At 32.8% G+C, this 11,855-nt stretch overlaps 1 protein-coding gene across 3 annotated transcripts in view; it reads left to right on the forward strand.

The window, feature by feature from the left end:
- USP15 (ubiquitin specific peptidase 15) overlaps window positions 1-8,036 on the forward strand; it is a 116,653-nt gene extending 108,617 nt beyond the window's left edge. For all 3 annotated transcript variants that reach the window (XM_037063050.1, XM_037063052.1, XM_037063053.1), the window contains 2 exons: window positions 2,133-2,221; window positions 6,110-8,036. In XM_037063050.1, coding sequence (XP_036918945.1) covers window positions 2,133-2,221; window positions 6,110-6,292 — 272 coding nt within the window. In that variant the 3' untranslated portion in view covers window positions 6,293-8,036. The remainder of the gene's footprint in view (window positions 1-2,132; window positions 2,222-6,109) is intronic.
- Window positions 8,037-11,855: the final 3,819 nt, after the last annotated feature.

Consider the following 11,855-nt stretch of genomic DNA (forward strand, 5'->3'; position numbering starts at 1 on the left):
TAAGTGCAATGTCTACTCTAATAAAATGGGCTAAGATTCTCTATGTTTCCTGAAGCAGCAGAGCATTGTGTAGGAATTAACTATTCATGAAAGTCTAGGCGAATTAACCTTTAAAAATTCACCTACTTGGGCTCTACAGCCTTAAACTTTTCTATTTATGTTATGCTTTTGAAGTCTATTCAATTTTCTTTTTCCAAAATGTACACATTATGGCATTTTCTATTTTTTCTAAAAATATACCTATATTTTCCAATTTTTTAGAATAACCGTTTATGATACTCTTATGCTATTTTTCTTTACCTTTTATCTTTTTTAATTGATCTCCTCAGGTGTGTCTTATTACTCTTGAAAGAATTAGCTTTCTGTTATATTAATTTTCCTATTTGTTATTACATGTATGTATTCTATTTTATTGATTTCTTCTCTTCCCTTTGGTATTTTTTCTTCTTGTTACTTTTGGTTTGTTCTGTTGTTCTTTTCCCAACTTTTGGGGTGGAATGTTTTTTGCTTTTTCCCCCCTTTTTTGAAGGCTATAGTAAAAGTTCTAAATTTCCTTCTAAATATTTCTTTATCTGTATGCCATAAAACTTGGAGTGTAGTTAATTTTCAATTATATGCTTTTCTAAATGGCTTTAATAAACCTTTCCTTTGTTGCTTGTTTACTTATTAGAAGGCATTGTCTGTATTTTATTAATCCATGTGGGTTAATAAATAGTCCGTTTCTTAATGTTTGTGTGCTTGAAAAACAGGTATTATCTATTCAGAGTTCTATATTGCTCTAATAGTTTAACCTTATCAATTCAAATTATTACTGTCTGATCATTTTTCATGTTCATTCCATTTCTGAGGGGAATTTGTCAGGGTTTCCATTGGAAGTGTTGATTTATCTCTTTCTTTTAACAGTTTTACTAGTTTTTTTGGCAGTATTTGTTGCATTTTTGTTTATAATGGGTACCTTTTCTTTCTCTGTTATTCCTTTTACCAGGAGTTGACCTTTGTTTTTCCCTTTTGGTCTTCTCAAAATTATAAACATCAGTCTAGCTTTCTCTTGATATCATTTATTTTGCCAACTCTATGAGCCTTTTTGTAGGATTTATTGTCTATAAACCATATTGCTATTAGATTTTGTCTTTTTATTCAGTCTAACAATGTTTCTTTTAATTTGTAAGTGCAGCAGCAGTCATGAGTTCATATTGACAGACTTACAGCCCACAGTAGCATTCACCCAGAAGACCAGTAACTTTGTGTGGGGTGTATATGTGTGTGTGTGCTAGAATTATTTAGAAGATAGGCATCACTTGACACTTGATAGGCATCAAGTGTCATTTTTTAGGAGCTATTGACAGCAGATAATTGTTTGGGAAACATTTTGCTACTTTGTTTTCTCAGTTCCTAGGTATATTATATAGAACATGGAATAGGAAAAGGGCTGGATTTTTACCTTAAAGATGAAGCAAATCTTTAATAACTGTGGAAATTAATTAATTGCTTTGTACCTTTCTCTTGCTCTGTACTTTTGTTTAAGACTGAAATGATTTTGGTGTAAAAACCATACAAATTAGTGAGATAGAATTTTTGCAAAAACATTTGTCATAGAAACTTTAAACTGTTGTTGAAGTTTCAAACTTTGGAGTCAGAGACATACCTAGGTTTGAATCCTAACTCTGCTATGTAACAGCTGCGCTATTGGACAAATTAAACTTCTTAATGCCTCACTTTCCCATCTCTAAAATTGTAATAATGATAATAATAATACCTTCATTATAAATAATGCATGTAAATTGCATGGCACTGTGCCCGGTACATGATAAATGTTAATTACTATTTATTATCATTAATATTATCCTGTGAATTAAAAAATAATAAATTGGTTTTGTTTATCACTGGGATGAAAAAGTCATAAGTTATCTTACATGAAAAGTATTTTAGGCTTGTAGATTGTGGAAAATTATTCAAAAAACCTTTAATCAATGGACTCAGTTGAATGGGTAATAATAGATAGGCCTTGTGTAGATGATTCTCATATGATTTTAATAAGTATTCCTCACAGAGATGATTTTAAGATTTTAGGGTCCCCCCCCAAGAAACCATAAATAATTGCAGTTATAGAAGTGGTTATATTTTTTCATTAGATACTGCTTTTGCAAAAAATAAAGATGATGGAAAATGGTACTACTTTGATGACAGTAGTGTCTCAACTGCATCTGAAGACCAGATTGTGGTAAGTGTGTCTTTTATTTCCTAAAATCAAGGAACCCAGTGTTAAAAGGAGCCCATAAAAGACACTATAGTCCATATTCTAACAACTCTAATAGCTGAGAGACACTTGCTCTGATTTTTAAAAATGTAACGTTGTCCCCTAAGTAGAAATTTGTTTTCTGAATTTGCCCACTAACAAAAGTATAAACTGCAGTATGGAAATTTTCCTAGTATTTTTCAACATGGAAACTGGAGTTTTCTACAAAAAATAACAAATTATTTTATAATAAAAATTTTCCTCCAAGAGTAGGCTCAGATATATCTAGACATTGACTACTTAAAATCAGAATGCTAATATAGAAAAAATATTTTTGCCCTGTTGGGTGGATCGGTTGATTGGAATATTCTCTCATACACCAAAAAATGTTGTAGTTTCAATTCCCAGTCAGGGCACATACCTAAGATACCTAGGTTACAGGTTTGGTCCTCATTCAGGGTATGTACAATGGGCAACTGATATCTGTCTCTCTCTCTCTCTCTCTGCCCCCCTCCATCTCCCCTCCCCCTTCCCCTCTCTTCCTACCACCCCCCAAATAAATCAATAAACATATCCTCAGGTGAGGATTTTTTGAAAAAGTTTTAAGGGCCTTACCATGTATGTGATTTTAAAAATAAAGTCTTATCCTTTATGACAGTTAAACACTTAAACTCAAAATGACATTATATAGAAGATTATAGATTTGTTCGCCCTGGCTGGTGTAGCTCAATGGAGTGAGCACAGGCCTGTGAACCAGAATTGCTGCTTCAATTCCCAGTCAGGGCACATGCCTGGGTTGCAGGCCAGGTCCCCAGTGGGGGTCACGTGAGAGGCAACCACACATTGATGTTTCTCTACCTCTCTTTTTCCCTCCCTTCCCCCCTCTAAAAATAAATAAATAAAATATTTTTTAAAAGATTATAGGTTTGTTTTAAAAATAACCCTGTGTATTTGTTACTTTGATATTTTCTAAATAGTAAAGAAATAAGGAAGTTACATTCATTCACACTTGCATCAGTTTATCAGCCACAGGCACAGCCAAAATATTGGTGTTTGTTTTGCTTCCCATTCGAGCAGTTTTTTATTATAAGATATTGATTACCTTGGCTGATGTAGCTCAGTTAATTGGGTTTCCAGTTTAATTCCCTGTCAGAGCTCACTCCTAGGTTGCAGGTTTGGTCCCTGGTCAGGGCACATATGAGAGGCAACTGATCAGTGTTTCCTCTGTCCCATTAATGTTTTTCTCCCTCTCTTTCTCCTTCCCTTACCCTTTCTCTAAAAAATAACTAAATAAAAAAATTTTTTAAGGTATTGATTAATAAAAAAAGATGGCTAGTATATTCTAAGAACAAAGTTAAGACTTGCTTGATAGTTTATTTTTCTATGAATTTGGCCTTTCTATAAGTTTTACTTACTGATCACAGTATTAGAAAGAGTGAGAACTATAATATTTGCTCATGGGATATTTTCTATTGTCTGTTAATGTGGGAAGTACTGACTGTTTTACTTTTTCCCCCTAAGTTTAAATTATATAACCCTTGAGCACAGAGACTAGCATTTGTTTTAGTTTATAATCCTTTAAAACCCTTCACATTAAATTGTTCAACTTTAGAAACTAATAAACTTCTGAGCCCATTTATTGGCATGGTTTTAATCTGTCATTGGCTGAACAGACATAATTTTGCATTTTTTTCTACAAATTTTTTAATCTATGTATATACATATAAACTTTGTACTGTTGCTTATCTCCTTATAGCTATAAAAAGAACAGACTTGAACTCTTAATATTTTTTAAAATGTGCATATGCCCAAATTTACTACATTTCCAATTTGTCTAAGACTTCTAATTTAAAGTTATATTTCTCACTTTTCAATTCTGTTTCCTGTTTAGTCTCCCAACCAAAACATTTTAAAATAGCCAATTGTCCTTCTTCAAAGATTCTCTTTGACAGCACTGTCCTAACTTGCCTTCCAATAAGTAATATATCTTGTTTATATATACTATATGAATTATATGTTACTTCTATCTTAACAGTGTTCCTTCATTTAGTCAACAAGTATTTGAGCACCTTCTACATTTAGAACTTTTTCAAGGTTAAAAGACAAATATCTGATTTTAAGAGACTTATAATGTAAAGATTTCAGACAAGCAAATTAACAATTATATATGATAAACACTATTAAACATCTGATTTGGGGTTAAAGCAGAAGTTTACATAGAGAAAGTAGTGTTTAACTTGAGTCTGAAACAAATAGGAGGAGTAAGTTAGACAAAAGAAGCAAAATACTCTATACAAAAAGAACAGTACCTACAAAAGTAAGGAGGCATGACAGACCATGTCATTTAGGGGAGAGGCAAATAATTTGGTATTACTGAAAGAAAAGACTCTTGTTAGGGATATGGGGCAGAAATTAGCTAAATTTGGAACTCAGATCAAGAAAGATGACATTCTTGGTTACTTATACCTTTTTTTTTTAATCTGAGAAGCATAGATTGTTAAGCAACAGAAGAACATTATTAAATTTTTGTCTTAACATCTATCTGAGAACACTAGAAAATATATTGGAAGGCACTGAGAAAGGCAAAAAAGGCCATCATAGTCTGCCCCCAAAGAAAGGACACTGTCATGTACTTTAAGCAGTTAAGGACTTCCAAATTTACTATGTTGTACACCTGAAACTCATAGAATATTGTATGTTAACTGTAATTGAAAAAGAAAAACATTTTAAGTAATAATAACACTAAATTTAAAGCAGTGGTAGTAAATGGAGACTGGACTTATGAAACTTACTAGATAGGATTAAAAGAACTTGATTAAGCTTCGATATAAATGAAGATACAGATATAAAGATGCAAAGAGGAAAAAGTTAAAGAAAACTCTTACTTCACAATTCACCGAAATATGAACTATAGGAAAAATTTGTTGTTGAAGTTTGAGATACCTGTGCGACAGCTATGTGAATGGAAATTTTCCTTAAGTAGTTGGACTAGAGTTCCAAATTCTGTAAGTTTGAGTTGTAGGTCTTTAGGTAGCAGTTGAAGTCATAGGTTGAATGAGTTGCCTACTAAGAAGATACACAGTGAGAAGAGTGATAGGCTAAGGATGATTTTTTAAAGTGCAGGATTTAATGAGCCCACAGAGAAGTTAGAAGAAACCATAGAGATAGAAGACCTAGGGAAAAGTGCTATCACAGAAGCCAAAAATCATTGGATGTAGGAAAGAGGAGTAGTAAAACATGAAATGCTATAGAGAGATGGACTAAAAGAACTTTTAAAAAGGCGTTTATTTAATTTGTTTATAGGAGATTATTGACCCTCGTGAAAACTATTTCATTAAAATGGTTGGTGCAACAGTTAGGTCATATTGAATTGAGGAGTGTGCAGAAGAGTGAATGATGAATAATAGACTACAAGCCGGGCTGTGAGAAAGACTTAATTCTAGAAGATAAGGACTCAATGAAGGTACAGAGTGATGCCTGAAGGAAAGTTGGACTCAAGAGCAAACATAGAATGTTATGATTAGAATTTTAAAAAGCTTATCTTTTCCTTAGAGACAGGAGAGAAGGAGGCATAGAATTCTATGCCATGATAGAATAACTGGGTTAATCTGTAATATAGTTGCATTTATTTATCTGTCCAACTAATTTAGAAGAGAATAAAAATGTTAAAATTCCAGTGACCATTCTTCATTTATAAGTAGAAGTCCTCTTATATTTAGTCAGTGTTCATAACTTCCATCTGACTTTGTGTGTTTTTTTAATTTGATTGTATGCCCTATCCCCAAAATTGGGTACCAGCTAAAAATCCCTACTATATTTAATGTGACCTTTGAGAATCATGACCTTTTTAACACCCTTTGTTTGTTTTGACAGTCCAAAGCAGCATATGTACTCTTCTACCAGAGGCAAGACACTTTCAGTGGAACTGGCTTTTTCCCTCTTGATCGAGAAACTAAAGGTGCTTCAGCTGCCACAGGCATCCCGTTAGAAAGTGATGAAGATAGCAATGATAATGACAATGATATAGAAAATGAAAACTGTATGCACACTAACTAATGAAAGTCCTAGAAGCCATAAAAGAGACTTTCCTGCTGGTGGTATCTATTGAAATGAAGTCATCCACCACATTAAACAAAAGTCTGAGATGGGGCGTTTCAGATAACCGAATGTAAATCCTTTATCAGATTTTAACTTGTGCAGTACTTGAAGTGAAACACAATGAAAACTTTAACAGAAATTGTCTCTTAATACATTTACAGTCTTGTATTTACAAGCTAAATATATATAGGAAATCACAAATAAATCCCTTTTAAGTTTGCTGCTGTTTTGATGAATTATGTTTTCTTTAATTTTTTGGATGTGAGTTAATTGATGACAAATGTTAAATTTGTGGATGTTGGTCATTTTGCTCTAATAATACTGCAAGAAAACTATGGCTGAACTTAGTTTTTGGATAATCTAGTTCATGTGCATTAGGCTGCCACATATACTACTATGATATTTAACTGCAGTATCAATGTGGCATAAATACTGCAGTAGTATTCTTGGAAAACCAAATTTTCAAACTATCCCTGGTAATCAGTGTGGGCCTATTAAAAAAACAAATCATGATATAAGAAACAATCTTTAAAAAGTTATATCCTTTTGTAGTATTACTAAATATCATCTTACTGTGGAAACAGGTTCTAGATTTCATACCCCATCTAAAGTAATTTTTCAGTTCAATGTAAGTTTTTTTATAGCTATTGGGATCTATTCCTTAGATATTCAAATTCTTTACATGTTTTAAAATGCATATCTTTAATCTGGTGTTCAAAATTAAAATTTTTGCTGTCTGTTTTTCTCTACCCCATTTTTTTTGGTAATTTGGCAACTTTTAGCTTTCCCAATTATTGTAATGTAAGGACAGACTTAATAGTATTCTGTATCCATAGTAATAATTACATCAAGGTTAGGATGAGAAATTTTTTCATATACTGGCCTTTAAATCATTAATGGACAATTGGCTTTAAAGGTAGGTCTGTTAACTTTCTTTGTGTGTTCCTGATGGAATTCACCATAGCCTTACAGCATTTCTCAGAAGGTAACTTGCTATAAGAGAATTGGCATTTGCATGTTCCAGAGTTAGAACCTGTACAATATATAAAGTATACAAACCTTGAATTTGATTTTAGTTCACCACATTTAAGGATCCAGGATGCCAAAAATATGTGTGAACATTTGAAACATTTTTCATTCGCTGCTTTTTCCCTTTGATCTAGTTCAAAAGAATGTATTGTCAATTGGCATACGATACTGCCTTTAATAGAAAATCTAAATGCTGGGGCACATTTCACATATCGACTACCTGAGAAATTGCTTTGTGTCCCACTGTTATTAAAGCAAAAAGTATAATGTTCTTCACTTGAACTAATCAAATACAATAGATTATAAATTGTGTATTGTAAATAAAAGTTCACTCTGTGAGTGCACATTTTGGTAAATTATTTATTTATGTTAGCATTTAAAGTTTAAAAAATAATGCATTTGACCAGGATAATAAATAAATGAGATATGTTGATCATGGCTTTGCTTTATACCTTGATATTAAAGCTGGTTTTTCATCCTGGTATTTTAAAAGCTGCTTTGGGTTTGTTTGTTTTTTTTCTTTTCTTTTTCTTTCTTTCTTTTTTTTTTAATGTAAACTAACCTCCAGCATGACAGAGGTTAAAATTTTGTCTGCACTTGAGTTCACTTGAGTTTACATTTGAAATGTGCATGTTTATTTATACAGATTTCAATAAAGCTATTCAAGGCCTTATTTAGTCTTTTATTTCTTACTCTGAATCTTTTGAATAAAATGGGTAGATGACTGACTATATGCTAGACTTTATAGTTATCATGTCATTAAAAATGGAAAAGAAGGCATATCAGAGCAGTGAATCCTAGTGGTTAAGGACATGTTTTAAAGCTGATTTTTTTTAATTGAAACATTCAGTAAACTGATGTTTGTGCACCTACTAATCTTCTGCCATCTTGAGTAAACAAACATTGCTGCAGTCACAGAGCTTGCAGTCTTCCGCTGTCTACCAGCGAATAACCTGTCTTTCCATTTTTCTGAGGTTTACAGAAAGGCCAAAATTAACTTTTTCTAGCCCTAGATTCCAATTTCCACCCTAATTATCTATAAAGACCATTCTTTTTTAATGCCCTTAATTCCATTCCCACTAAAAGAAGTGTTTTTCCATTGGAAATGATGTTAATGCCATTGGATTTGTCAAACCAAAATGACATTATCAACTGCAAAAAATAAACTGTAAAAGTCTTGCAAAAGGCTAATCTATAATCCAAAAGTAGATATTCAATGGTAATACAGGGTGGTAATAATATATTCAGTAGAATATATCCAGAATTCTACTTCTGGCTTTGCTGCCTAGTAGTCATATGACTTCAAACTTAATCTCTTAGTCTGTTTCGTTACATGTAAAATAATGATAACAGTAAGAGCAGCATTTATTGAGCACTCACCACAGATCAGGTAGTATGTTAAAATGCTATATGTATTATCTCATTTGCCGCAATAGCTGTGAGGTAGGGACAGTCACCATCCCCATTTTTCGTATGGAGAAACCAAGGTACACAGCAGTTAAGTAAACTCTAAGTTCTCACATGATGACTCTGTGGAGGAGCCAATAATTTGTCCTCATATGTATGTAATACCTCCCACTGTTGACAGCCTCACAGGGTTGTTGAAAGCTCAAATTAGCTCGTGTAGTTTATGGGGAAGGTGCTTTGGGAACTATGCAGTATACTCATTCCTCATTTCTTCAGTCTAAAATGGAAAGTCATCTTGAAGTTTAGTGATTTTATCTGCAGTTCAGTATATTTGAGTATTGAGTAAGAAAGATACCAGCTGAAATATTGATTAACCTTTCCCTATTTATTATAATTTAAATGTTATATGGCATTTTTTCCTTATCTTGTTCATCTAACCTAAGGGTTCATCGAAATGTAAGGAAGCGTTCACCTGACCCTTCTTTACATGTCCCCAAATGTAACCCTGACTTTCATGACTTTTTCTGCACCTGTACTTTAGTTTTAATTAAACTCTATAAAGAAGCTGCTCAAATATTTTGCCTTCTCCTATAATCTGCATAGTAGTCCTGTTTTAATCTTTGCTTTCCTGGCAAGTAGGTAGGAAAACGACACAAAATACTGATTTGGGCATGAAGATCAGTAAGCATTAAAGCCGTTGGTATGGTATGAAAACTGATTTTTCATCAACCAATGTCACTGAGGCAATGACATAAGAAGGAAACAGGGAGACTCAGAAGATGAGGGGTGTCTCAGGGAGCTGGGGGGGCCCATTATGGTAGGAGTCTTCAACCCCAGGAATGTACATTACTGGTGCATTGTGATAATCAAAAGCAGGCCAAGTTTTAGTCTATTTAAGTTCCTTACAGATGAGGCGTTTCATTTATTGCTTGCTTTCCGTCCACCCCCTACTTGGTATGCTTCTGGTCTTTGCTTGTACAATGTAGATGAGCACATTCTCTCCAGTTTAGTTTTTAAGGTAGAAATGTGAAGAATTCGTGTACATTAGGGGAAGGAATAGTAAGTTTTCTAAAATCTCAGAAGAATGAGAAGGAAGGCAAAATTTCATTTTTAAAGCCAAGGAAGAATATTGGAAATCTTTATTCATATTTTTTACTCTACAATAAAATAAACTTTTTAAAAATAACTTCTCTTGAAAATACAATTTTTTGATAACTGACAATTCTTCTAAGTGCCAGACGACAGAAAAAGAAAAAAAGTTGGTTTATATCCTGCTGTATTAAGTTGCAGAGCTATGTTATATTGTTTTGTTATCAGGTTTTTCTAATGAAAAATACATATAATTTTTTGTGAGCATTATTCTAGCTTGGGGAACATTTCAATTCAGTTTGCATGTTTTGCATGTGTTTAGTTGATATTTACTATGTATTAAGCAAAGGAATTTTCAAAAAGCTCAGGTAACAAAACTGGATTAGTATATTCAATTTTTTATAAGATGCACAGAATAGGTTTCTAAATATCAGAATTGGGAAGAAAAAATGTGCATGGTAAGAACTCAAATACTTGAATATTCAAATACTTTTTAATATTAGTGCAATATTCAAAACATTGCACTAGTAATGAGGAAAGGAATTTTAAAATGGATAATATGAAATAGTACAAAAGTTATTTTTGACAAATATATGCATTCTCATCCCACATCATACGTGGGCTAATTATATTCTATCTCAACTCTGTCTTTGGGAGCCTGGAAATTGCCAGGGTTGTGAAAGGGAAAAACTCCAGGTTATTAAGGGAATCCAGAAAGTGAATTAACTGTTAAAATCAAAATTTGACGTAATATTTTGGACTAGACTGTCAAAGGACAGAGAAAATCAGTCAGATGTATTTAATGTCTTTTTTTTCCTAGAAATGTCTATACAAAGCAGCTAAAAATGCAACTATTTGAAAATTGTTCTTTTAAATGGAAATGCTGAAAAGTAAGACTGCACATTTTTAATATGCACAAAATCAAATCGTTTAAGTGTTTCTGTTGTATTGCTAATTAACTATGTTCTGCTATAGAAAATCATGGTCGAAGTTGGTGCTCATTTTGCTCAAAATTTTCCCTCATTGGGAACTTTTGACTTGTTCTATATAGTTGGGTGAAGGAATGGAATTTATACAAATAAAAGTAAAACAATAAATATGGCAACATCCCAACAGGTTTTTCCCATCATGTTTATTCTTAACATTTTTCTCAGTAATGACAAATTCTTAACACTTTCTGAACTGTTGTTTTAAACCTTGAATGTTACCTTGCTTCTTAATTCTTATTTAAAGTCTTTCAGGATTCCTAAACTTTGTAACATGTTAAACGGAAGTCACATTAAAACTTTTATAGTACTTCTCCTTTAAACCATAAAGGAACACTGGAGGTTAACAGACATTGTAACTCCTTATTCCTCCTCCGAAGTGACTCTTAGGGGCACTAGGCTTTAAATAATTCAGCTTGTGCTCTGCTTATGTCTGGCCTTAGGTGCATGCCTTCACTCTCTCACAAGGCCTGCTTGCTTCTGCCCTTGACCTCTTTCTGTAAGTAGTGAAAGTAGTTTATTTTTTTTCCTAGTGAGAACCACCTTTCTATTTATATCAACTGGGCAATTTTTTTAATTTTATGAGTTCAACAGAATTAATCCCATCATGTCCTTTTAACTCATTTCCTGCAAGAAGCTCAAGATGCCCAGGTCATTAATGGTTCATCCCCTGAACTTCCGAATTCATGTGGTGAATTAGCAGTGTCCTGAAAATTACTAAGATAAAATAACCTACAAACATGGATTATTTTAGAGTTGCTCTCATTTAGGGAAAACCCAAATAAGTGTTAAATATGAAAAATTACAATTTTAAAAAATTTAAAATGTAATTCTTACAGGACTTTCAAATATCAAGTGGCTCTAGTAGGATAAAACTCTTCAATCTATAAAACTCAGAGTTATGTTGAGTTTTGAGCCATGTTTCTATTGTGTGAGTTGAAATAATCCTGCAGATCCAAACAAACAGTGGACATCAGTAATCGTAGACACTTGGGTAGTGTTTGCTGAGA

The sequence above is a fragment of the Sturnira hondurensis genome, unplaced genomic scaffold (genome assembly GCF_014824575.4).
Source record: "Sturnira hondurensis isolate 20B ecotype Veracruz unplaced genomic scaffold, ASM1482457v3 Scaffold0014384, whole genome shotgun sequence".
Taxonomy (NCBI): domain Eukaryota; kingdom Metazoa; phylum Chordata; class Mammalia; order Chiroptera; family Phyllostomidae; genus Sturnira; species Sturnira hondurensis.